The sequence below is a fragment of the Canis aureus genome, chromosome 7, assembly GCF_053574225.1.
Source record: "Canis aureus isolate CA01 chromosome 7, VMU_Caureus_v.1.0, whole genome shotgun sequence".
NCBI classification, from domain to species: domain Eukaryota; kingdom Metazoa; phylum Chordata; class Mammalia; order Carnivora; family Canidae; genus Canis; species Canis aureus.
The window spans coordinates 67,606,636-67,634,479 of NC_135617.1; the positions used below are offsets into that span (position 1 = coordinate 67,606,636).

Below are 27,844 nucleotides of genomic sequence, written 5' to 3' on the forward strand. Positions count from 1 at the left end.
TTATAATAGTTGTCTTTTTCTAATTGATTTATTTCCCTTAGCATAATATCCTCTAATTCCATCTAAGTCATTGCAAATGGCAAGATCTCATTCTTTCTGATGGCTGAGTAGTATTCCAGTGTGTGTGCATGTGTCTATGTATGTTTGTGTGTATCTTTATCTATTGACCTGTTGATGGCCATCTGGGGTCTCCATATAGCTATTGTGGACATTACTGCTATAAACATTGGGGTGCAGGTACCCCTTTGGATCACTACATTTGTATCTTTGGGGTAAATACCTAGTAGTGGAATTGCTGTATCGTAGGGGAGCTCTATTCTCAACTTTCAATAAAGACTTTAAAGTATAAAATTATATGACTTTAGGATAAGCTACTGTGACAGTAAAATGGAATAGAATTACAAGTTAAAGGAGAAAAAAAGTAATGTAAAATTTCTTGTAGTTAAAGTAATTTTACTTTTTTTGCTTATATTAATGGATAGATGCAGGTATCAAATTGGCATTCAAAGCTGATGTAACACTTGTATTTCAAAGTGTCAACTTCCTTTCCAATTTGTATGCTTTTATTTAATTTTCTTGCCTAGTGATCCTGGCTGGAACCTCCAGTACAACACTGAATAGAAGTGGTGTGAGTGGACATCCTTGTCTTATACCTGATCTTAGGGTGAAGACATTTAATCTCTTACCGTTAGATATGATGTTAGCTGTGGGGTTTTCACAGATGCTCTTTATCAGATTGAGGAGGCACCCTTCTGTTTCTAGTTTGTTGAATGTTTTGCATGGTGGTAGTTTAAAAGTTATTTCAGTGAGCAAGGGTGCAAAATGTTTGGAAGTTCAAGTTGAAGCTCCTTCGATGCTCTAGCCCTGCTATATCCACAGCAACAAGAATAGTCCTGTACATAGAAGAGGCCCAGCAAACAATTGAGGAGCAAACTTCCCTATCGCTCCCTTGGCATTTTATTCTCCAGTGATTCTATGGTGTCTCTGCTCCCCCTCGCCCCACCCTCCAATACCATGCTGTCTTATCTGGCTGGAGTTTTCTTTCTCCTCTTTCTATTCCCAGCTGACATCTATTCATGCTCTCCACCGCCATCCAGGTGTCATCTCATTCAAGAGATGCCTCTCTCCTCATCCTTCCTAGGACCTTGAGCTGAGTGGGCCTCTTTTTTGTGCTCCCACACATTAAGCACTGTGTGAATTATTTATTTATATGTCCATCTCCCACTAAACTAGGTGATATGGTGTGTAGCCAAGAGTGTGGATTCCAGAACCCAACGGCCTATATTCAAAACCCTGCCTCTTCCTTGCTTGCGTGAACTTGGTTGTGCCTCAGTCTCCTCATCTGCCAGAGAGGATGATAATAACACCTATTTTTGGTAGAGTTGTTTTGACAGCTGAGGGACAAATAGTAATTATTATATGAGTTAGCTATTAAGTCCTAGAGGGCAAGGTGTTGGCTTTTTTCCTTCTCTGCTTCTCACGGCCCTGGCCTGCAGTGGATGCTCAATGAATGTTCATCACGAGGGTGATGTGGTGAGAAGTATCTGAAAGAAAGAAAAGCAAAATGGATTCAACATTGCATCGCAGGTAGAAATCAGAATTCAAGTGCATAAGTCATATTTCTATGTTTTTCCTATACTGCCTTTGCTCTGAACCTGAGATTGCCAAGCTGGAGAAATTAGATCGCTCTCATTACGTGCTTCCTCTCCCTGGGGTCCCCTTAGAGAGTCTAGGAGGTTTATGCCTTGCTCAGAAAATAGGGAAAATACGTTTGATCTTCAGTCCGTTGTTTTTATTGTCCAAGTCTGCATGGCTCCATGAACATATTTAGTATAGTGGAGCATCTTCGCCTGGCCTGGCAGCCTCAGAGGGGCACTCTACCTCATGTTGTTTACAATCTTCCTTAAAATATTTTGACATTCCCCATTGGAATCAAGGAAAGAGAAGCATAGTCTAGGTGAGGATGTTTTTCCGGTACTTACAGAAACTTAGAAAGAATTCAATGTATCCCTGTTTTGGCAACTCACCTAGAGGGGATGTGTTGTAAAACTTTTTTAATCCATTCCCCTAGGGATGGACTCTTTTTTTTTTTTTTTTAAATTGGCATTTTTAAAGAAATGAATCCACCTTTTCAAAATAAAATACTTGGGCATATGAAAACTTTTGACAAAGACCGGATAACATTTGTAGATGCTAGTTACTTATAGTTACACCCAGGTGCGGCTTATATTCTAATCTGCAATTCCCAGGCCAGGAGTAGTTTGCGAACATTCTAATCAGAAAGTGGCTTCAACAAAGGGGTTCAGAGTCATCGATTACATAAATTCTGCCAACAGCAGCTTAAAAAAAAAAATAACATCCATTACACAAATTAATAGGCAACTCATCTCACAAGTGGAAACCTGCTTCTAAAAAAAAAAAAAAGGAAACCTGCTTCTGCTGACACCTCTGGTGTTGATCAGGATTGGAATAGCATAATGAATTATACAAAAGACCCTCTCTCTGGTTCCCTGATGCCTACTCTGCGGGTGACAGAGTCCTGCCTCTGTGATAGTTACCCCATGGGGAGGGAGGGGAGCAGTAAAGCTTTCACACAGTGGCCAGAGCATCTGAGAGGACAGAGACCTCAAAGAATGTACATAGTCACAGGAGCTGTTTTTGTGCCTGCTTGCAAACAAATGTTTGACAAATGTGTGTGTGCGGCAGATTTTAGTCTGCAACTTTTCATATGCGGGAGTGAGGATGTGAGGCAGACAATTCCTCATCCCTTCAAACTTTGCTGGAAGGTATCGTTAGCAACAAAAAAGAATGCAGAGTTGGATGTGATCAGCTCAGGCCAGCTTGCAACGCCTGGCTCTCTCCCCAGAGCACCTCCAGGAAGCAGAGCAAGGGCTCTACCTGTCTCTGGAACCACGGATCTCTGTAACCTCCTCATTGCTAGAGCATCTCCTCTCTCCTCCAACTTTGCTGCTGTGGACAGAGCATCCAAGAGGACAGAGCACGGAGACTGCAAAGAACTCATTTAGTTCCCCACTCCACCAAACCAAAGTTTTTATTCTTTTATCTCTCCTACCTCCTCTCCCCGACACAGTTTCCTTGTGAAGCTTAAGCTTTTATGGGGGGAAAAAAAAAAAAAGCCAGAAAGGGGATTATCTCCAAGCAGCTTTGGTTCTCAAGCCTTTTCAGGGACCAGGGAGCCCAAAAGGCTGGCTTACTTTGCTTGGAAAGTGCTAGCCACTTTGGGTGTATCATGTAGACTGCCCAGACAGGCTGTGCTGGATATTCTCTGTTTGCCCCTCCAGATGAACCCTCCACCCTTCTCCACCCTCCCTGTACCCTGGGAGGCTGGCTTGCCCAGACTGCATCACCCAGGCACCCTTGCCTTCTAACTTCCAGGTGGGTTCAGTCAATGGGAGGCACTAGTCTGAGAGGATAAGAGGAGAAAGAAATTGGGCATTTCATTTCCTGCTAGGCAGTGGTTATGTCCTTTTATCTTTTATTTATTCATGAGAGACACAGAGAGGCAGAGACATAGGCAGAGGGAGAAGCAGGTTCCCCACAGGGAGCCTGATGTGGGACTGGATCCCAGGTCCCCAGGATCAGGCCCTGGGCTGAAGGCGGCGCTAAACCGCTGAGCCACCGGGCTGCCCCGCCTCACTACAATTCTGATATGAGTTGAATTGTGTCCCCTCCCCAACAACAACAGAAAAGATATGTTGGAGTCTTAACCCCTCCCCTCAGTACCTCTGAAATTGACCTTATTCTGAGATAGGGCCTTTACAGAAGTAACCAAGTTAAAGGAGATCCTTAGAATGAGTCCTAATCCAGTATGACCGATGATCTTATGAAAGGAGAAATTTGGACACAGTTTGAGACATACATAAAAGAAACTAGAAAGAGACACAGAGTCCTCTAGAAGCCAAGGAAAGAGGACAGATCCGTCCCTCGTGGTCCCCAAAAGGACCCAGTCCTACTGACACCTGGATTTCTAGCCTCCAGAACTGTGAGATCATAAATTTTTGTTGTTTAAGCCACCTAATTTGTGGTACTTTGTTTTGGCAACCCTAAGTTGACCAACATAGGTATTATTGGGTTCCGGTTAACACCTCCACCCCTTGTCCCTTCAAGCCTAGGAATGTCAGTCCCTGGATGCCTCACCATCCCTTCTTCATTTCTCTTAACCTTACCCACATCTCAATCCTTTTTTTTTTTTCACATCTCAATCCTTTCATTCAATTCCCTTCGTTTGTTGAACATGCCATGTGTTTCCTGAAACTCAGCCTAGAATATAATTGTTTTCCCAATATAGTTCACAAAACTATGTAAGATTCTGTTGGGGTTCTCCAATTATGCAGACATCTACTAGGAATCTGCAAAATAAAGCATCTGATACAGTTCCACTTTCTTCCGTTGTCTGTTTCATCTCACAAATACTTTGGTTTTAATTCAGATCAAAACTTTGGACAAAGAATACAAATTTGTGGTAACCAAAGCAGGGAATGTTGGGTTTAATGAAATATATGTCCTAAACCTTAGGTGATCACATTTCAAAAACTTCAAAGACGCATTAAGGAAGATCCAAGGGAGTCTTCATAAATAAACTCCTGGGGAATGGGATCTTTTCAGAAATTAAATTCTGGCACTGCTTCATTCTCCAAATAATTCTACTTTTGAAAGAACTTGAGCAGGGGCGCCTGGGTGGCTCAGTCAGTTAAATGTCTGCCCTCTGCTCAGGTCATGATCTCAGGGTCCTGGGATCTAGCCCTGCATCAGGGTCCAGGCTCAGTGGGGAGAGTGGGGAGCCTATTTCTCCCCCTGCTGCTTATGCATTCTTTCTCTCTGCCAGATAAATAAATAGAATCTCTAAAAATAAATAAATAAATAAATAAATAAATAAATAAATAAATAAATAAATAAAAGAACTTGAGAAAAACAGTTGTTCAAGAGGGATATGCATGTAAGAATGGCCACCACTTGAGGAGGAAGGGTGAAGTCCAGAGTGGCACAAGCCCTCTGAAACTGGGGATGAGAGGGTGGGGAGTAATTTTTAAAGTTACTTTTAAAGCAAGAAGCACAAAAAAGGCAGAGGCTTTTTTTTTTTTTTTCAAGTTTCTATTTAAATTAGTTAATTAACATACAGCGTAACATCAGTTTCCGGAGTAGAATTCAGTGATCCATCACTTGCATGCAACACCCAGTGCTGGGTGCAACACCATCACAAATGCCCTCCTTTTTTAAAATTTTTAAAAAATTTTTTATTTTTATTTTTTATTATTTTTATTTTTTTTACAAATGCCCTCCTTAATACCCCTTTCCCATTAACCCCCCACCCCACCTCCCCTTCAGTGACCTTGTTTGTTCTCTATAGTTAAGAGTCTGTTTCCGGGTTTGCCTCCCCCCCACCCCATGGTCATCTGTTTTGTTTCTTAAAGGCATAGGCTTTAGAAAGGGGGGGGGGTACAAACTAGCTCATATGAACAACTACACAGAGTTTAGAAAAAGTGTGGAGAATGAAGTACGCTGAAAGAATGGGGGAAAAAAAACAAATGAAAAAAGGGCGAAATGGTCAATTCAGGGAACTTAATCCAGTGAACATGACACCGACTTTGGAAAAATTCTCAACTGGGTTGTTAAATAGTAAGCTCTTAGAGAAAGAAGCAATGATTACTCCGAGCCAGAATAGGTAGGTGAATTCATGCCAAGTTAAACGAATTTCCCTTCCGATGAATCTGCAGTAACCTACTTGGGTACTAGCACAGCTTCACGTTGTCCCTCTCATTGTTTTCTCTCTCTCGTCCAGAACTTTCTCATAAACTGCACATCACTTATTCTTTGATTAGACAGATATTTAAGCCCCTTAAGTGCTGGATACTATGCGAGGCACTGAGGATCAAGGAAAATCCAGGAAAGGAATCAAGGAAAATTCAAAACAGTGTCCTACCCTCATAGAGTTTACTTTCTGGTGGAGAGTACTTTGCCAATCTGGGACTTTTTCTCAGCCACTGCAGCTTTCCTGTCTTTTCTGAATCACACGAGGTTTTCCCAAGCTAGTGGAATCCTCAGGTTCCAGGGGTTCACTGTCTGCCCCAGCTCTCCTTTTGTTCTCAAGTAGAGTGGAGAGGAAACTGGGATGCAGTTTTCCTTGGCCAACAGGTGCTGTCCTCTTTGGCAATATGTCCAGAAATGTTATCATTCAGGTTCCATGCAACAGATATTAATTATCTAAATTTTGAATTTGGCAAACCTGCATTTCTGGCCTCACATGCCACTTGATCCACTTCAGTCGTTACCAGCCCCCGCCCCCGCCTTAGGATTCCAAACCTGTGCCTTTTTGCTCAATTGATTTTCTCATTCAGAAATGCCTAACATCTCCTTCTCCATCTATGGAAACCCTTACACATTTCCCAAGACCCACTTCAAAAGCTGCCTCCTCCCTGGCTGGATTTAATTATTTACTTTGCTCAATAAAATCCCGCCCAAGTCCCCATGCTTCACTTGCGCAGTACTATTATACTTTCATCTTCCCTTCTTAGTCAATTAATTACTTGTCCGTCTTCCCCATAGAGTCTAACTTCTTTCAGGGCAAAGGTCTTCAGAGCTGCCACCTGTCCAGCGTTAGTGCTTTACAACAGGGGTTGGCCTAAGCCAAGAGGGATTGAAATAGTTGAAAAGGATCAACAGAAGAATAGTATTTCATGACACGTGAAAATTACACGAAATGCAAATGTCAGGGACCATAAATAAAGCTTTATTGGAACACAGCCCCTATTTTCTATTTCCCTTTTGAGCTCCAGGGGCAGAACTGAGTAGCTGAGAAAGAGATCCTATGGCCCACAAGCCATAATGTACTATATGGCCCTTTACAGAAAAACTTTGCTAACCTTGTTTTATGATACGGGTTTGATGATTGAATCTTTGCATCGGGACATCAAGATTGAGTACACATCCCCTTCAATTTTTAGTTTCTTTGTATGGTGGAGGTAATATTTTGCTTTTAGGTTGTCATAAATATCAAATGAGGTAATGCGCTTACAAAAGTATAAAGACATCCTAAGAGATAACTATATTTCTCATGTACTGAAAAGATGAAGTGTTAAAATGAGAAAACGCTGTTTTTATTCTCCCCATTCCTTCCCTTACAGCCTTCGTATAAACTCGAAATTTCAAAAGAAAAACACACTTTTAAAGTTTTCACTTTTTATATATTTTTTAATTTATGATAGTCACAGAGAGAGAGAGAGAGAGAGAGAGAGAGAGAGAGGCAGAGACACAGGCAGAGGGAGAAGCAGGCTCCATGCACCGGGAGCCCGATGTGGGATTCGATCCCGGGTCTCCAGGATCGCGCCCTGGGCCAAAGGCAGGCGCCAAACCGCTGCGCCACCCAGGGATCCCGGTTTTCACTTTTAGAGTGAGGAGGGAGGGTCACAGGCTCCCTCTTTCCAGTCTTCTGCGTCGCTCCAACTTTTCCTTCTTCCTCATTTACAACCCCCCCCCCCCTTCTTTCTTTTCTTTCTCTCTCTCTCTTTCGTCTCAACAGACCCTCGCGAGAGCTCAGCGAAGAAACTGGGGCAGGCCTGACCAAATCCATTTTACAGACCAGGAAACTGAGGCGGACTCCGGGTGGCTGCGGAGCACTGACTCAGCACACAGGGAACCCTCAAAGCCACGCGGTCCTGCTCTCCTGAGCGGCAGCCGCCCCGCCGGCGGAACGAACCTGACCCCGCCAGGCTTCCAAGCCGGTTCTCCGCACCTGTGCGGCATTCACGGCGGCGTTCTTCCCTCCTCCCCGCCCCCGGTCCCGTACAGCCCCCCCTCTCCTGGCGAGCAGGTGGTAGGCTCCGCGCTCACCGCGCAGGCGCGCGCCGTCGTGGGGCCGGGGCGGGGCGGGGCCTGGAGGGCGGGGTGTGCGCCGGCTGGGTTTTGGGCCGCGGCGGGAGCGGGAGTCACCGCCACTCGAGTGCGCAGGCGCCTGGCGGTTACCGGTCTCGCCATGGAGCGGAAAGGTGAGCGGTGGAGCGGCCTCTGCCACGAGGGGCAACGGCCGGCGGGGCGAGGTCCGGGTCAGCGCTGGAGCCCCTCCTAACCGCCGCGGTCCAGTCCCCGGGCGTGCGGCGCCCCCCCGCTGAGGTGGCGCCGCGCCTCACCCCCCGCCTCTGGGCTGCCGGTCCGCGCCCCTCAGCCCCGGCGTCCTTCCGCGCCGGCAGCCCTCGCCCCTTGTTCCCCGCCAGGCCGGCCCGCGTCCTGGGGCCGCTGCAGGGCCCGACGCTCGGCGACCCGGGCAGACCCCGGCCCGCCGGCCCCCTGACCCGGCCCGGGCCCCCGCCGGCGCCCCCAGCCTGGGCGCTGCTGTGCACCCGGGGGGCCGCCCGCCGCCCGGCCGAAGCCGCGGCGCTCGCCCCGGAGCCGCCCTTCAGGCAGGCCCCGCACCCGGGCCTCGCGCCCCTGCTGGGTCTCCGCCCTCACCTTGGTCGGCTCCTTTCCTCCACGGTCGCCCTTCATCCATCCCTCTCTCCTGCAGTGCTTGCGCTCCAGGCCCGAAAGAAAAGGACCAAGGCCAAGAAGGACAAAGCCCAAAGGAAGTGAGTCTCGTTCCTTCTTTGGATTTCCTCCCGCACCTCCTGCCCTCTGGTTTCACCTCTTGAACGTGCGCCGGCTTGGGGCGCCCCGCGGCCGCATGGCCTCGGAGTGGCCCCGGAGGGTCGCGCCTCCTGAACCGTGTGGAACGGAGCTGGTGTTGCTGAGGGCCGGGCCTGGGTCTCAGCGGCGCCGGGCCTGCTGGACAGGGCTGTCGGAGGAGGACCGGAGCCCGTCCGGTGCCTTAGCTCCCCAGCTCCCCCCGAGTTTGGGCCTCCCGGCGGGGCTGGTTGATCCTGATCAGTTTGTGGACCGTGGTCTCTTCCCTACCTGCTTCCCGGTGTCCTAACTGGACCCCTAAGTCAGCACGGTAGGCCGTTGGGAAGTTCTTAAAGTGAATTTTCCGCATTGGGGTCTGCCCGCCGCACGCCGTCTTTTGTAGACGAGGGCATGGAGCTTTCCCCCTGGGTTAGTGCGGGCGGACCACTGAGGACACAGCCGGCGGCTGGTGCTGCTGCTCTTCTCTCCAAACCCTAAGTCCTCGCGCTCGGTGCGGATCCCTGCTGGAGTGGGCCTCACAGTAGTGACGGGAGAGCCCTTTAGCCACACCGCTGGTGAATCTGGTTTGGGGTGTTAAGTGCCTCAAGTCCGGTTTTATCAGCAGGATGCGTAACCGTGGTTTAGCGCTACTGTGGGAAACACAAAAGTTGGTCACATCTGAGAAACGCCCGGTAGAGGGCTCCTGCCAGCGAGGCTTAGTCTAAAGAACTTTAGCTCAAACCAGCGTTTACTTGCCGAGGGTCCTGAAAGTTGTCTTTTAGACAATTTGGATTGAAGGGGGGAAATGCATTATTTTCTTGACCCTTTTCCATTTACTTGTTGAATACAACTTCATTCTTGAGCTGGTAAAAGGAGCAGTTTCTGAGGTTTTCCTAGGTTACCTTTCTGAATGTTCCCACATGCGGGGTGTGTGTGTAAGTGTGGGTCTTGGTGGCTACCTAATGTTTGAGATGAGCACGTAATGACTTTTATCAATGTAGCTAACGTGGTAGGTGACCTCACCGCTTGCTCCATTTCTGTCAACTGTCTTACGAAATTTTTTATTTTGTAAGGTGCTTGGTAGGTAACCTATGCATTTAAATGTGAGTTTATCTACATGTGTTTGTGTGTGTTTGCCTCTTGATTATCCACATATGGATTATTCCAAAACTAGTTGTTTTTTTTTTGAATTTTTATTTATTTATGATAGTCACACAGAGATAGAGAGAGAGGCAGAGACATAGGCAGAGGGAGAAGCAGGCTCCATGCACCGGGAGCCTGACGTGGGGTTCGATCCCGGGTCTCCAGGATCGCGCCCTGGGCCAAAGGCAGGCGCTAAACCGCTGCGCCACCCAGGGATCCCCCAAAACTAGTTTTTAATCCCAGGTTGGTTTAATGGAAATAGCTGAGGAGCTAACCTGGTTCTTGTCTCCAGTGGGAGTGTAAATGTTACATTTTTTTTGTATGTGCCTTAGTTTTGTTATTCCCTCTGGAGCTGATGTGAATGTTATAAAACGTTTTATTTTCTGATGTAGGGAGATGGTAATTTCATTATTTTCTGTATTGTTTAGGAATGATGTGTCCTGGTCTCTCCACTTGGAAATTAATTTTGTATTAACCTGAATAACTTGTCATTTGGGAGGAAAATATATCTAGGTGATACTCATTCATTAATTCATTCATTCATTCAACATGGGGCTTGAACTTACCACCCTGAGATCAAGAGTCGCGTGCTTTACCAACTGAGCCAGCCAAGCACCCTGATAATATATTTTTAGCACCAGATATTCATTACTTTTGGATTATCTATTTAGACGTATGCTTTATTTCTAAAGCCAAATATATGTGTTTTGGATTATCTGTTACTCCTTCCTTCACTGCTGGATAATTTGTGTTCATTATTTACATTCACAAAAGCAAGTGAATAGCACAGATAATCTAGCAGTTGTTTTACTGTATATTTCATCTTGTACAGGTTCTATGTATATGAAACTTTATGTAAATGAATCACCCTTGTTTACTTGTAGTTTCAGAGGTGTTTTATTTTTGTCTTCAGTTAATAGTTTTTCTTGACAATTTTACCTTTCTTATTTTTTAAGTAGCTGAAATGTCTAATTTTTTTTTTTAATATTTTATTTATTATTTATTTATTTAAGTCACAGACAGAGAGAGAGAGAGGCAGAGACACAGGCAGAGAGAGAAGCAGGCTCCATGCACCAGGAGCCCGATGTGGGATTCGATCCCGGGTCTCCAGGATTGCGCCCTGTGCCAAAGGCAGGCGCCAAACCGCTGCGCCACCCAGGGATCCTGAAATGTCTAATTAACTTAGGTTAGAATACTGTGTCAGAAGTTCAAGTCCCACCTAACTCAAGTAACTTGACTTTGCTCCCTGACTTCTGACTGCATTCCGGACTTCCAGTCATTTTGCAAAAGCAAGCTAAGATTAGTATCTTTTTTTTTTTTTAATTTTTTTTTTATTTATTTATGATAGTCACAGAGAGAGAGAGAGAGGCAGAGACACAGGCAGAGGGAGAAGCAGGCTCCATGCACTGGGAGCCTGATGTGGGATTCGATCCCGGGTCTCCAGGATCGCGCCCTGGGCCAAAGGCAGGCGCCAAACCGCTGCGCCACCCAGGGATCCCCTAAGATTAGTATCTAATCTAGTTGGTTACTAGATTAGTCAGGGAGAAGGTCTGAGGAAGAAGTATGCCATAAATTTGGTCTTCAAAGTGAGTCAGATCTGGTTTGAATTATGATTTTGCCACTTTTAGCAATCTGACCTTGGAAAATTTAGTTAAGGAAATGGTCTTCTATGTTGTTATGACTGGTAGTTTAGTCATGGCAAAAACTGATTAAAAAGTTACAGAAGCTAAGCGTTTATTTATTTTTATTTTTTTAAGATTTTATTTATTTATTCATGAGAGATACAGAGAGAGGGAGAGGCAGAGACACAGGCAGAGGGAGAAGCAGGCTCCATGGAGGGAGCCCCACATGAGACTCCATCCCGTGTCTCCAGGATCCCGCCCTGGGCTGAAGGTGGCGCTAAACCGCTGAGCCACCCCGGCTGCCCAAGTTAAGCATTTAAATGAAGAATTTTAGAAAACTTAGGAGTACAGCTGTAACCACATCTTAGTAATTTAGTCAGTCATGGTGTGGTACCAGTGGAAAGGATTTCAGTCTACTAATTTCGTAGATCTTTTTTTTTTTTTAAATTTTTATTTATTTATGATACTCAGAGAGAGAGAGAGGCAGAGACACAGACAGAGGAGAAGCAGGCTCCATGCACCCGGAGCCCGATGTGGGATTCGATCCCGGGTCTCCAGGATCACGCCCTGGGCCAAAGGCAGGTGCTAAACCGCTGCGCCACCCAGGGATCCCTAATTTCGTAGATCTTAAAACTAGAACCTACATACATGAAATAATATGTCCACGGAGCTGGAGCTGTTTGTAGTTGGATCAGAACTGGGATCCAGGGCTCCTACCTTCCAGGTCAGTGCTCTCTAGTATTTCCTTTGGGTTCTTTCACTGTGCTGAAAGATTGGACTTTGGGGATTTCTAGTCTATTTTGAAGAATTTTGTCTCCATTTCACTTTTTCAGACACTGTACTCTTTACCAACATATATCTGGGTCTGATATATCCATCCCAAAGGCCTCAGTACTAACCATTGCTATCTCCAAGTGACAGTTCCTTTTGATACGTCTGGGAGGACAAACAAGGTAGAAACTGAGCAAACTGGGTCTTCTTAATAAAGTACCTCAGGATGCCTGGGGTAAAGTTTTAAGTACCCTTTCATGGCCTACTGGCTAAAAGGGCACAATTCTCTGTTGTCTTTTGGTCATTTGGTTTTCAGTATATATACACTAATAGGTGTGTGCTTTTATCTGCCATAAGCTTTTATAATTTAACACATTTTATGTTTGCTTTTGGCATTATTTCTATGGAACATAATTCCAGAATGGATTTCTTATCTAATGATTGTATTACTTAGCTTAGGATGTTTGGACAGTAATTTTTAATTTCTTTGCAGTTAAAGAACTTCATGGGTTTAGTATAAATTTGGTAGTAAAATTATTTGACCTGGAGAAGTGATTTTGCTCATATTTGATCTATGGAGTCAAAGGAGAGATGGCTTTATTTCCTAATTTTCCAAAAAAATGAAAAAAAAAATTTAAACTAATTGTTACATTGAAAATTAAGAAGAAAAGATGGGGACACCTGGGTGGCTCAAGTGGTTGGGCGTCGTCTGCCTTCGGCTCTGGACGTGATCCCGGGATCTGGGATCGAGTCTTGCATCGGGCTCCCTGTGGAGAGCCTGCTTCTCTCTCTGCCTATATCTCTGCCTTTCTCTCTCTCTGTCTCTCATGAATAAATAAATCTTTAAAAAAAAAAAAAGATGGTTGAAAATGTCTAACATTTTTATCTAGTTAGTAGAGTACATAAACTTGAAACTTTTTTTTTTTTAAAGATTTTATTTATTTATTCATGACAGTCACACAGAGAGAGAGAGAGGCAGAGACATAGGCAGAGGGAGAAGCAGGCTCCATGCAGGGAGCCCGACGTGGGATTCGATCCCGGGTCTCCAGGATCGCGCCCTGGGCCAAAGGCAGGCGCCAAACCGCTGCGCCACCCAGGGATCCCGAAACTTTTTTTTTTTTAATTAAATGGTTTTGGATGCTTTTTACACTTAACAATGTACCTTGGATCAGTTCTTTATAGTATAGCCTTACTATTTTTTTTTTTTAAGTCTGCCTCTTTCATGAGGCTTAGAAATGATTGTGTATGGGGCACCTGGGTGGCTCAGCTGGTTAAGCAAGCCTCCGATTCTTGATCTCAGCTCAGGGCTTACAGGTCTTGATTCCTTTTATTTTTTAAAGATTTTATTTATTTATTCATGAGAGACACAGAGAGAGAAGCAGAGACACAGGCAGAGGGAGAAGCAGGCTCCATGTAGGAGCTGATGTACGACTCAATCCTGGGATTCCAGGATCACGCCCTGAGCCTAAGGCAGGCGCTAAACTGCTGAGCCACCCAGGGATCCCCACAGGTCTTGATTTCAAAGTCGTGAGTTCAAGCCCTGTGTTGGGTTCCAGGCTGGGCATGGAGCCTGCTTAAAAAAATTTTAAAAAGAAGAATAAATGATTCTGTATCATGACACAGTGAGTAGCTTCATCTAGTATTCCATCATTCTGTTAATTGGTATATCATTATTTATATTAGCGCCTATTAATAAACATTATTTTTTTAAAGATTTGTTATTTATTCATGAGAGACACAGAGAGAGAGGGAGAGGCAGTGTCAGTGACACAGTGCCTGTGTCAGGGAGAAGCAGGCTCCACGTAGGGACCCCGATGTGGGACTCGATCCCAGGACTCCAGGATCACGCCCTGGGCCGAAGGCAGGCACTAAACGGCTGAGCCACCCAGGGATCCCAAACATTTATTATTCATATACTCAAGACAAAAATGGAATCATTGGGTATACTTTTCCCCCCAGCTACCATAGCATTAAATATTCCACATCCTTTTCAGTGTTCTAGTATACGTTGTTTCTAGTTCTTCACAATTCATAGTGAAGATGAATAAGCTTTTGGATAGCCATTGCTCATGTCAGTGATTATTTACTTAGGATAAATTCTTAGAAATGATATTACTGGTATGTACATTTTAAAGGTTTTTAAATTTGGAGCGCCTGGGTGGCTTAGTTAAGCATCTGCCTTCGGCTCAGGACCAAACCCTGAGTCGGGCTCTCTGCTCATCGAGGTGTCTGTTTCTTCCTCTCTCTCTAACTCTCCCTATTTCTCGTGCTCTTTCTCACAAATAAATAAATAATAAAGGTTTTTAAATTTATGTCATCAACAAAGTTTTCTCCAGAGACATTAACTAGTTTAATTAGGAATTAACTAGTTGGATTTTCCTAGTCATTAAACAAATAATTTTTGAACATCTCCCATATCCCAAGCAGTTTTCCATCCCTGTAATATGTCAGTGAAGGAAGAGCATCTTTGTCCTTGGAAACTTTATTTTCATGGAGGTGGGGGCAGAGAATAAACAATGTACATAATAAGTAAATTACGTGGCATGTAAGGCAATAAGTTGGAAAAATAGAGGAAGATAAGGCAAATTGAGAAGTGGAGAGGAGGGTGCAGTTTAAAATAGGGTAATTGAAGCCATACTGAGAAGATAACACCACGTAGGGAATGAAGGAAGACTGTTCCAAGCAAAGGGTTGGAAGTGGGAATATTCTTGCACATCCTGCTTGGCCAGTAGAACTGGGCAGTGTTACTTAAAAAGTTTCCCAAATTTGGTAATTGATAAGGTATCTTGTTATAATTTCTGTTACAATAAGGTGGGCCATTTCTGAGATGTATTTATTGGCCTGCTCCTATCTTTTACCCATTTTTATATTGGATTGTTGATCATTTTCTTGATCTTAAGAGCTGTTTAAGAATATACCTTTTGTCATGTGGCAGATTTATATTTCTCAGAATGTTGATAGCCTTTCTGATTTCATTTATAGTGTGTTTTTTACATACATTGATTTTTTTTTTAAATGTGGCAAATCTTTTTTTTTTTTTTTTTTTTTTTAATGTATGTATTCATTCATGAGAGACACACAGAGAGGCAGAGACATGGGCAGAGGGAGAAGCAGGCTGCATGCAGGGAGCCCGACTTGAGACTATCCCAGGCCGCCAGGATCCCGCCCTGGGCTGAAGGCGGTGCTAAACCCTCTGAGCCACCAGGGCTGCCCCAAATCTGTTTTTTCCTTTGCTTTTCATCTGAAATTTTCAGTGTCAGTTATCATTAAATAAAGTTTTATATTTGTGATTCCATTGAAATATGTGGTTGCAAAATTGGATTTCTAGAATTGCAGTTGTCAGAAATCGTTTCTTGTCCTCTTTTCTTCCTTAGTAAGTTTATATAATGTTGGTAAATTTTGTTTACATTAGTCTTTCTGGTATAATGGAGAGTCCATTAATAGCAGAGGCTTGCCAGAATACTATGTTCCTTTAGAATATTTGAAACAGGCAATTTATGGAAGTGTCAAAGTGGTGGGTACTTAGAAACTCCTTTATGAAAAATGAAGAAAAGACAGGCTAGTCAACTGGACTCAGTTTTTACTATTTTTTTTTTTTTTTTTTGACATGGTGAGATAACTGTGGCAATGTTTTTTTCTCCTCCATCTTAGGGAGACTTCTTGCTCCATGTTCATCTGATCTTCTCTATCACTAATGGGAGATTAAGGACTCCTATATTGGCTAACGTATTATTTTAATGCTTCTCTGACTGTAACTGAATTAATTCCATACAAGTAAAAAAAATTTGGATAGCCAAGAGGGTATTTTTGAACTCATTTCCAGTACAATGCAAATAATGATTTAGCTAAGGTGAGAAGATAACTAGATGTATTTGTAATCTTGGAGGGCTTTTTTTTCCCCATTGAATTTGAGATGCAGTTTTTTATTTATTTACTTATTTTTATTTTTATTTTTTTAAGATTTTATTTATTTTTTTATTTATTCATGAGAGACCACAGAGAGAGAGAGAGAGAGGCAGAGACACAGGCAGAGGGAGAAGCAGGCTTCATGCAGGGAGCCTGATGTGGGACTCGATCCCGGATCTCCAGGATCACACCCCGGGCTGAAGATGGCGCTGAACCGCTGAGCCACCAGGTCTGCCCTATTTTTTTTTTTTTTTTTTTAAGATTTTATTTATCCATTCATGAGAGACACAGAGAAAAAGAGAGAGAGAGAGGCAGAGACACAGGCAGAGGGAGAAGCAGGCTCTGTGCAGGGAGCCTGATGGCAGGACCCGATCACGGGTCTCCAGGATCACACCCTGGGCCGAAGGCAGCGCTGATCCACTGAGCCACCTGGGCTGCCCAGTCAGTTTTAAATTACACCATTTTATGTACCACGTAGGAAAAATACTACCACTTAAAACTGATCATTCACTGTAAGATGCATCTTGATTTCAGACATATGGGTATGGTTGGGAGACCTATTTGTGTTTGAATTTGTGAAATGCAATACTTCCAATGAAGGGCTTGGCAGCATTTTGTCTTTTTAAAAGCTTTATTGTGGAAATTTTCAAATGTATACAAACAAGAAAATGGCAAAAAAAAACCCTTGTGTAACCATCTCAACTTTAACAGTTACCAACTATGGCTACTGTTTGATCCTTATTCCCTTCTACTCCCCCTATTTTATTTTATTTTATTTTATTTTATTTTATTTTATTTTTAATTAATTAATTAATGATTATTTATTCATGAGAAACACAGAGAGAGAGAGGCACAGACACAGGCAGAGGGAGAAGCAGGCTCCATGCAGGGAGCCCGATGTGGGACTTGATCCCGGGTCTCCAGGATCAGGCCTTGGGCTAAAGGCAGCGCTAAACCGCTGACCCAGGCTGCCCCCCTTATTTTATTTTATTTATTTTATTTTATTTATGTATTTTATTTTTTTTATTTTTATTTTTTTTTTATTTTTTAAATTTTTATTTATTTATGATAGTCATACAGAGAGAGAGAGAGAGAGAGAGAGGCAGAGACATAGGCAGAGGGAGAAGCAGGCTCCATGCACCGGGAGCCCGACGTGGGATTCGATCCCGGGTCTCCAGGATCACGCCCTGGGCCAAAGGCAGGCGCCAAACCGCTGCGCCACCCAGGGATCCCTGTATTTTATTTATTTTTTTCCTGTATTTTATTTTATTTTATTTTTTTAATTTTTATTTATTTATGATAGAGAGAGAGAGGCAGAGACACAGGCAGAGAGAGAAGCAGGCTCCATGCACCGGGAGCCCGATGTGGGATTCGATCCCGGGTCTCCAGGATCGCGCCCTGGGCCAAAGGCAGGCGCCAAACCGCTGCGCCACAAAGGGATCCCTTTTTCCTCTATTTTAAAGCAAACCCCAGATATCATATCATTATGTAAGATACAGACTCTTAACTTTCTTCTTCTTTTTTTTTTTTTTTTAATTTTTTTTTTTTTTTTTTTTTGACAGAGAAAGAGCACAAGCAAGAGGAGTGGCAGGGAGAGGGAGAAGCAGGCTCTCAGCTGAGCAGAGAGCCTGATGGGGGCTCAGTCTCAGGACCCTGGGATCATGACCTGAGCCCACGGCAGTTGCTTAACTGACTGAGGCACCTAGGCACCCCAACTCTTTAATTTTCTAAACATAGCTACAGTATTATTTTCACACTTAAAAATTTTGAACCGGTAGCCCCGATGGCGCAGCGGTTTAGCGCCGCCTGCAGCCCAGGGCGTGATCCTGGAGACCCTGGATCGAGTCCCACGTCGGGCTCTCTGCATGGAGCCTGCTTCTCCCTCTGCCTGTGTCTCTGCCTCTCTCTCTCTGTCTCTATGAGTAAATAAATAAAATCTTTAAAAAAATTTTTTTGAACCACGGTCTTTTTTTTTTCCCCCAAAGATTTTATTTATTTATTCATGAGAGAAGGCAGAGACCTAGGCAGAGGGAGAAGCAGGCTCCCTGTAGGGAGCCTGTTGTAAGACTTGATCCCAGAACTCCGAGATCATGCCTTGAGTTGAAGGCAGATACTCAACCGCTGAGCCACCAAGGTATTAATATCAAATACCCAGTCAGGGTTCAAATTTTAATTTTGTTTGAATCAGGATTCATAAGGTCATTCATTATATTGCTATTGTTTGAAAAGTCTTGGTCTTTTTGTTTTGTTTTGTTTTAAGATTTTATTTATTTATTCATGAGAGAGAGAGTGAGAGAGGCAGAGACACAGGCAGAGGGAGAAGCAGGCTCCATGCAGGGAGCCTGACATGGGACTCGATCCTGGCTCTCCAGGATCATGCCCTGGGCAGAAGGCGGCGCTAAACCGCTGAGCCCACCTGGGCTGCCCTCTCTTGGTCTTTTTATCTATAGGTTCTTCATGTTTTTTTTTAATTTTTTTTTTCTCCTGCCATCTTGTTTTTGCTAGACTGCTTCATAGATGATGATGTATATACTTCTACTAGGAAACACCTGCTGTCTGGTTAACTTTTTGTGATGTTAGCGACCACTGATTATTGCCTAGATCCATTTTATTTAGGGTTGCAAAGTGTTAATAATTCTGTTCTTTAATTTATTAATTGTATTGTTCTGTAAAGAGAAACTTTATCTCCTCCCTTTGGTTACTCAGAGAGACACTAAATATATGTAAGACGCAGGGTATATATTTGATAATTTCTGGTTTTCATATAATTAGAGTCCTAGCATCCTCCATAGTGATCAATAAAGATTTATTTTTTTTAACATATTTTATTTATTTATTCATAAGAGGGGGGAGCAGAGACACAGGCAGAGGGAGAAGCAGGCCCCACGCAGGGAGCCCCATGTGGGATTCGATCCTGGGTCTCCAGGATCACGCCCTGGGCTGAAGGTGGCGCCAAACCACTTAGCCACCGGGGCTGCCCTATTTTATTTTTTTTAAGATTTTATTTATTCATGAGAGGCACAGAGAGAGAAAGAGAGAGAGAGGCAGAGACACAGGCAGAGGGAGAAGCAGGCTTTATGCAGGGAGCTGGACCTGGGACTCCATCCCTGGTCTCCAGGATCACACCCTGGGCTGAAGGGGGCGCTAAACCGCTGAGCCACCCGGGCTGCCCTAAAGATTTATTTTATTTTTATTTTTATTTTTAATTTTTATTTATTTATGATAGTCACAGAGAGAGAGAGAGAGAGAGGCAGAGACATAGGCAGAGGGAGAAGCAGGCTCCATGCACCGGGAGCCTGATGTGGGATTCGATCCCGGGTCTCCAGGATCGCGCCCTGGGCCAAAGGCAGGCGCCAAACCGCTGCGCCACCCAGGGATCCCTAAAGATTTATTTTAATATAAACTCAACAGATTTAAACATTTGTGGTTCAGTCCATTGTAGTTATTTTTTTTTTTTCCTGGTACAACTTTATGGAGGTACAATTTATATACCATGACATTCACCTGTTTTACATGTATAATTTAGTGGTTTTTAGTTTGGTCAGAGTTGTGTAACTATCACCATGATCTAATAAATTTGAAACATTTTCATCACCCCAAAAAGAAACCTGTACCCATTAACAGTCACTCCTCATTACCCCCTAACAGTATTCTACCTCCAACCCTAGGCACTGACTAATCCACTTTGTGTCCCTAAATTTGCCTAGTCTGAACAGTTCATATAAATGGAATCATACTAGTAAGTGGTCTTTTATTTATTCATGACAGAGAGAGAGAGAGGCAGAGACACAGGCAGAGGGAGAAGCAGGCCCCATGCAGAGAGCCTGACCTGGGACTGGATCCTGGGTCCCCAGGATCACACCTTGGGCTGAAGGCGATGCTAAACCTCTGAGTCACCCGGGTTGCCCAGTATTCATGTATTTTGTAGCATGTATAGTTATTTTTAGTGATTGTCCCTTCTTTGGCCAGTTGGAGTCCCTTTGCAATGGCCTAGCCCCAAAGTCCATTTGACTCAGTCTAAGGCATCTTTGATAACTTTTTTGCTATCTGGTATGACAATTTGTTCATATTTACCTTGTGGTACATTTTCTGCCTAGACCAGGAAATAGCCCTTTCTCTGTGAAGCTTTTTAGTGGGAAATGGCTTTTCAAGATCACAATCTAGGCACTTCATGACTAACTCAGTAGGAAGAAACACTTTGTTTCGAGGCCTTATTTGTGATTGGAGCTAGAAAATAAGTTGTGTTTTTTTCTTTTCTTAAAAAAAATAATGAGTTCATGTTATACTTAAAAATCAAAATAAATGACCCAGGGACTTTTCCCTTAATCTTCTTTGATTTTACATCTCCAGTCTCTAACAATGAAAACCCCTAGTTTTCAACAGTGTCTACATGATTAACTTGTTTTCCTTTTCCCATAGTATAAATACAAAATAGTCTCAGAATGACAATGCCAAATCTACCACCAGCAATATGATTATTGAGGAAAGCTAATGGTTTGTTGTTGTTTTATTGTTTTAAACCTTAGGGTATATTTCCCTAAGGGTATAGTCAAATGGCTGAGTTTTTTTTTTTTTTTTTTTTTAAGATTTTATTTAGGGATCCCTGGGTGGCGCAGCGGTTTAGCGCCTGCCTTTGGACCAGGGTGCGATCCTGGAGACCCAGGATCGAATCCCACATCAGGCTCCCGGCATGAAGCCTGCTTCTCCCTCTGCCTATGTCTCTGCCCCTCTCTCTCTCTCTCTGTGTGTGACTATCATAAATAAATAAAAATAAAAAATAAAAAAGATTTTATTTATTTATTAATGAGAGACACAGAGAGAGAGGCAGAGACAGAGGCAAAGAGAAGCAGGCTCCTTGCAGGGAGACCTCGATCCCGGGTCTCCAGGATCGTGCCCTGGGCCGAAGTCAGGCACTAAAACCGCTGAACCACCCAGGCGTCCCAAATTAACTGAGTTTTAAAGTTACTTGGGCCAGTTCCTTCCTGTGTAATTATGTTACTGCCTGGTTAACACAGATTTATTTGTCATTTTACATCATCTTCGGCATTTTTCCCCAAAGATTCCAAGTCTTACAGAATTTGGGTCACCTGTGTTCTTAATTTAAAATGAATATTGTGGGCAGCCCGGGTGGCCAAGCGGTTTAGTGCCTTTCAGCCCAGGGACTGATCCTGGAGACTCAGGATCGAGTCCCACGTTGGGCTCACTGCACGGAACCTGCTTCTCTCTCTGCCTGTGTCTCTGCCTTTCTCTCAGTGTCTCTCATGAACAAACAAAATCTTTTAAAAATAATGATAAAAACAAAATGAATATTGTATGTAATTTGTAATTGTGTTGATTTATTTTTAGAATGTGGCTTAGAAGCATACTCTGAGTAAGCCAAAAGAGGATAGTGATTATTAGAATGTGTGGAGTAGGCCTCCTCCTTTATATCTGAAGAAGAAAAGACTTCTTAGCACTCGTCCTGTGAGATGAGCCCAGTGTAACCAGATCGTCAGATTTTGTTTTTTCTTTTTTAAATATTTTATTTATTTATGAGAGACACAGAGAGGCAGAGACATAGGCAGAGGGAGAAGCAGGCTCCATGTGGGCAGCCCAGTGTGGGACTCAATCCTGGGACTCCAGGATCAATGTGGGACTCAGGATACCCTCAGCCGAAGGCAGAAGCTCAGCCACTAAGCCACCCACATGTCCCATCTTCAGATTTTTCAACAGACTCTGGAAATCTTTGTTTTCATGTGATTCTCCAGATTATTTGTTTATAGCTATTTTGATTATTTTTTTCTTTTTCAGTCATTGTAAACAAAAGTTCAGGGGCAGAATTTGGCTTCTAGTCTGGAGTTTGTAATCTCTGCCATAGATTCTGAACAGGATGAGGGTTAGGCCTTAATAGGCCTAGGCTTAATGCTATCTCAAGTACCCTTTCCTAAAGTTAGAGTAGACACAATTGTGGAAGAGCCCTGTGGTTCTGTGTACTCTTGCTGGAGAATTAACTTTGGGAATTTGAAAAAAACCCATGATACCAGCTGTGTAGACTGGAGTATCTAGTTTTTCAACTCTTTTGACAAAATGATTTCAGAAAGTTATCAGAAGCCACAAAATAAGTTAAATATACTTTGTTCCTTTGCAGAGAAAATTCGTCGCACTGGACACAAAAGTCGGTTGGCAGGAGCTAGCTAAATAAAAATCATGTTCGGGGGATCCCTGGGTGGCTCAGCGGTTTGGCGCCTGCCTTTGGCCCAGGGCAAGATTCTGGAGTCCCGGGATCAAGACCCGCATCGGGTTCCCGGCATGGAGCCTGCTCCCTCTGCCTGTGTCTCTGTCTCTGTCTCTTTTCTCTCTCTCTCTCTCTCTCTCATAAATACATAAATAAATAAATAAATAAATCTTAAAAAAAAGAAAAATCATGTTCATTTGTCATGATGTGCTTTCAGTTGTGTAGATGAAGATTAAAGTCAGGTGTAATGTGTTGCTCTTGGGTAATATGTTTATTGGTGGCTTAAATACTTTGGACAATATGGATGGGTATTTTAGGATAGCTTGTAAAGAAGTTTGAGAATGTTTAATACATAGGTTTTTTTTTTAAAATATTTTTTTATTTTAAGTAATCTCTGTGCCCAATGTGGGGCTTGAATTTAGAACCCCGAGATCAATAGTTGCATGCCCCACCAACTGAGCCAGCCAGACTCTGCTTACTACATATTTTTACTACTATATATAGAAATTGTAACCAGTAGTGATGTACAAACATCAATGCCATTAAGTTTGGTGTTGGTAGGTACCATGAGCCACGTTGATGATCTTTGTGTATTTAATTTACTCAAATTCTAAAGTTTTTGTTCTGAGTGGCTAGACATTTTTTGAAAGGCTGCCAGAACTTTGGAGGTGATTTTGAGAACCTTTGTTTCCTGAAATACCAAGGTAGTCTTATTTTGTAACTGATTATAAATGTAATTTATGGCAACTGTATCTTCTCATTCACTTTGCCTTTAATTGTGGTGCTGTTCCAGTTTGTGAATGTTCTTGAAAGTCCTTTTAACCAAGGAGTTTGATCAAAGATGTCAGGTTCTTTTTACAATGTGAGCGTGATGGCGAGGTCCCTTGATATTCCTTTTCCCTTCGACACCTACCTGTGCCTTTGAGAATAGGTTTAACAGAAGTTGTATTTTGCATTTTTTCTTTGCTAATATTATTAATAGTACAATGTGATTAAATTAGGTGACTTGTGCTCATCATGTTTCTAAGTGGAAGGTTAGAAACATGTATTCATGGTACACGTTCTCTTTACCAAAAAGAGCTTGTCCATTTAAATCACACAGTCCTGGGTTCCAGCTTTCCTTCTACGCCATTGCTGGGTGAACTTGGACAATGTCATTTGACTTCCCCTGAGTCTGACTTGGCTTATCTGTAAATGCTGAGATTCTGAGGGTGAAGTTGCATATGAGTGCCTAGCCTAGCACTAACTAAAGTGTTCTGGTGGTTACTTCCTTCCCTCCTCATGCTTTCTTCCTGACCTTAGGTGATTTTACCTTTTGACTTTTATGTGACATTTCTTACTATTATTCGTTATCAAACAAATGGTTTTAACTTCTCTGTTGGTGTTTCCTCTATATGAATCTCTAAATATAAAGTCTAATTTGGGGTATAATTGCCTAAAGATTGGGGTTCATTTATATTTAATTAATACTTGATAAACTTAGGCACTCAAACTTTTATTTTGATGGTACCAAACCCTAGCTCCAGTTTAGGATTCCTGAGTTGAGATTACTACTTGAATATGTCTCAGAAGTTAAGTTCAGCTTGTCAATTTGCAAAAGAAAGAAATAGCTGTCAGGAAAAATATGTATGGAAAAGTAGTGGGAGAATTTGAGTTCTTATTGAACTCTACTGTGTTTAGGTGCTGTAACTTAAAATAGTATCTTATTAAATTTTTGCATCAGATCAGGTACTTCAGAAGAGATACAAAGATGATTTCAAGTAGGGTCAGCTCTTCTCAAGGGGAGATGAGCATACAGACAGGATTTTCTCTTTGTATTAGTTTCCTAGAGTTACTGTAACAACGTACCACAAACTGGGTGTCTTAACCCAAAGAAATTTATTGTCTCACAGTTCTGGGGGCTACAAGTCAGAAATCAAGGAATCAGCAAGGTTGATTCCTTCTGAGGGCTGAGAGGGAAGGATCTGTTTTAGGCTTCTGTCCTTGTCTTGAAGATGGCCATCTTCTCCCTCCGTATCATCTTCCCTCTGTGTGTGTCTTGATTTGTATCCAAATTTTCCCTTCTTAATAAAGACATTGGTTGTATTGGATTAGGGTTCATCCCAAGGACTTCATTTTAGCTTGTTCACCTCTATAAAGATACTATCTCCAAATAAAGTCACATTCTGAGATACTGGAGGCTAAGCTAACTCGGCGGGGGAGATACAATGCAACCCGTAACACAGTCCCTAGAAGACAGTTCTCTATATTAGATGATCCTACAATTATTCATTCCCCATAAGTCAAAAGAAATGAAGACTAAAGTTTACAAGTAAACTAGAGTTGCTAGGGTGCTTTCTCTAGTCAGCTTTTTAGTTTGTCTTTTGAAGCCAGAACTAAATCATTTATAAGACCGAAAACCCAGTATCTTCAAATCAGTTCTTCCTCCTGGATTTCAGTTTTATTTTGATCAATTCCAGATTAAACTCCAGCATCTCTCACCTCTTCACTCAAATGTCACAATCCAATTTGAAATAATGACAATCTACTCTGTCCCCTTGCCTTAATTTTTCTTCATAGCCCTTGTTGTAGTCTGGCATTATAGAACATGTATCTCCTTGAGATACATTGAGATAGGACTTTGATGGGACTTTGCTGACCCAACTTTAGTTATTCATGGCAGAAACTCAAGAACCAGATAGATTCAGATATTGAGGGCTATTTTTTGTTACCCCATGCTCAAATGTAAACATGATGAAGACCGTGGACTACTACTTCTTTTTTTTTTTTTTGCTCATGGCTGCATTTCCAGTGCCTAGAAAAGTGCCTGACACAAATACTTAGTAAAAATTAGTTGGCTAACGAACAGATGATTGCTTATTTGTTTTCCTTTATTCCTACAGGCAGTGCTAAAATTTATGTATCAGTCCCCTGTACTAAGCATAGGATAAGCATATAAAGTCTATGTTCTCTATAACGTAGATTTTTTTTCCCCCGTCCTCTCTTTATCCACTGGGCTGAAGAACAAAGCTTCCTGAATTTGCGGTTTATCCAAAGTCCTGGAGCTCTGGTAAACTAAAGAGCCAGGATCAAACCTAAGTCTCCTGGCATCAGAGGCCTTGCTTATAACAACTACCTTTCCAGTGTCTCCTGTATCTTTGGTTTCTACTTCTGTTACCTTTTACCACCTTGACCAAAGAATTTTTCTAAAGCGCTGTTTTTATAAGGTCCCTTTTGCTGCTTACCTGTTTTGATGACTTCCACATAAAATAAGTCAGTGCTGGGACATTTAAGATTTAAGGCTCTTTGCAGTCTCCTTCCATTAAGGGACTGGTTTGGGGTGTAATGGACAAACGAAGTGTGGTAATACCTAGGGATGAAAGAGAAGATAGATACATGCCTTATGTGTATCCCTTTTCTAGGCATTTGGGATGCAGACATTGAGCAAAATAAAGTCTGTCCTCATGAGACTTATATTCTGGGATCGTGGGAAGGAAGACAAGAAAATGTCAAGTGCTGAAGAAAAATAGAGCAGGGTAAGTGGGTGGAGGGGAGAGCATGCAGCCACCTGCTATTTTAAATAGGAGTGTTGAGAAAGTTCTCTGAAAAGGCAACTAAAGAGATATGGTCAGAGATGGGTTTGGGGGCAATGAAAAATTGGATCATGAAAGGCTATGTAAGGCCGTTGTGAAAGCATCTGTTTTGAATGTAGTAGTTGCCTGGTATTGGTGCTTTTTTACAGATCAGTTGTGTTTTTGTTTTCTAAATATAATGAAGTCTAAAATGCTGTCTACGGAAAACCAGGCTGCTGGGATTGGGAGATCGATCACAGAGTGCCATCTACTGGCTGTTTATCATAGACGTGGGTGAGCCTTCCAGACAACTAGGCTCTACAGTAGTTTTGCTAGCTCAGTCATGTAAATGGAAAATGTGTATGCCTGAAGAAAACTTTTGTTTTTGAACTATTTAAGAGTTAGTTACAGACATTGACCCCCATACTCCTAAATACTTCATGTATTGCCTTAGAACAAGAATGTTCCCTTATATAACCAGAATAAGAAATAAAACATTGATACAGTATTAATACTTAATTTGGATCTTTTTCAAATTTTGCCAACTGTCCCAATGTCTTTATAGAAATAAAGTTTTTTTTTTTTTTTTCCCTGGCCTAGTATCTAACCCAGGAACATACATTGCATTTTGTTTTTAAGTCTCTTAAAACTAGAATAGTTCCGGGATCCCTGGGTGGCGCAGCGGTTTAGTGCCTGCCTTCGGCCCAGGGCGTGATCCTGGAGTCCTGGGATCGAGTCCCACATCGGGCTCCCTGCGTGGAGTCTGCTTCTCTCTGCCTGTGTCTCTGCCTCTCTCTGTGTCTCTCATGAATAAATAAATAAAATCTTAAAAAAAAAAAAAAAACTAGAATAGTTCCATAGCCTGCCTTTGTCTTTCCTAACATTGATATTTTTAAAGAATATAGGGGGGATCCCTGGGTGGCGCAGCGGTTTGGCGCCTGCCTTTGACCCAGGGCGCGATCCTGGAGACCCGGGATCGAATCCCACATCGGGCTCCCGGTGCATGGAGCCTGCTTCTCCCTCTGCCTGTGTCTCTGCCTCTCTCTCTCTCACTGTGTGCCTATCATAAATAAATTAAAAAAATTAAAAAAAAATGTTTAAAAAAAAAATAAAGAATTTAGGGTATTTTCTAGAATGTCCTTCAGTTTGGGTTTGTCTGTTTCTTCATGATTCAGGTTATGCATGTTGGTACCACCTAAGTAAATTGTATCTTCCTTGGTGCATCACATCAACAGACACATTATATCTGTCCCAGTATGGGTAGTGTTACCTTTGATTGCTTGGTTAAGGTAGTGACTACCAAGTTTCTTCAGCATGTTTTTCTCCTTTGCAAATCATAAATTCTTTGTGGAGAGATACTTTGACCTGTGTAAATAACTTTTTCCTCATTAAAAATTCACTATTTTAGTATCCTTGTTGATTCTTGCCTAAATCAGTTATTATGACAGTTGTAAATGGTGATTACCAAATGATTCTCCCATTTCCTTCTATAGTTACTGGTCAGCATTCTGTTACTACAAAAAACTTTCCTCCTTCCGTATTCAACATTGGTATGATCTTAGGGAGTCTGTTTTATTCAGTCAATTTTAATCCAGTACCATCATTATTTGATGCTCATACTCTTTCATATTTGGTCAGTGGGAGCCTCTTCAAGCTGGCACCTTGTCTTTCAACAAGTCTCCTGCATTCTTTTTGAGCACTTACATACTTTAGCACAAAGTGTTCGAAGTTCATCTTGTACTTTGTGTGTTGCAACCCTGGGATCAGTCCTTTCTCTAAGGAGCCCTGGTTCCTTTTAGTAAAGATTGGTATTTAGAAACCAATATTAGGGTATGATTTTAAGGTCCTCAAAATTTTATGTTGTACAGTATGTTGGCATACTAGTAGGTTTCTGTGACATCACAGTCAGTTCTTTATTTCCAATGAAAATCTCAGGTGGCAGAACCTGTGATGATCTCACACCTTTGGCATTACTCTACATTTAGTAGGCTACTGAAGCGATGGTAATTAATGTCGTAGCGAAG

The 27,844-nt window shown here is 42.6% G+C and overlaps 1 protein-coding gene and 1 long non-coding RNA gene across 3 annotated transcripts in view; one reads left to right on the forward strand and one right to left on the reverse strand.

Annotated features, from left to right (window-relative positions):
* Window positions 1–365: 365 nt before the first annotated feature.
* Window positions 366–27,698, reverse strand: LOC144317629 (uncharacterized). 2 transcript variants are annotated; one of them, XR_013383632.1, is made up of 3 exons: window positions 27,091–27,698; window positions 25,494–25,618; window positions 366–1,544 (listed from the first exon to the last, which is right to left on the reverse strand). It is a non-coding gene; the product is annotated as an uncharacterized LOC144317629 (long non-coding RNA). The 2 variants fall into 2 exon arrangements; XR_013383633.1 differs by lacking the exon at window positions 366–1,544 and adding an exon at window positions 23,723–24,332.
* SRPK1 (SRSF protein kinase 1) overlaps window positions 7,976–27,844 on the forward strand; it is a 91,652-nt gene continuing 71,783 nt past the window's right edge. The window contains 2 exon segments of the mRNA XM_077904279.1: window positions 7,976–8,066; window positions 8,069–8,579. Of these exon segments, the coding sequence (XP_077760405.1) occupies window positions 7,991–8,066; window positions 8,069–8,579 (587 nt within the window). The 5' untranslated portion in view covers window positions 7,976–7,990.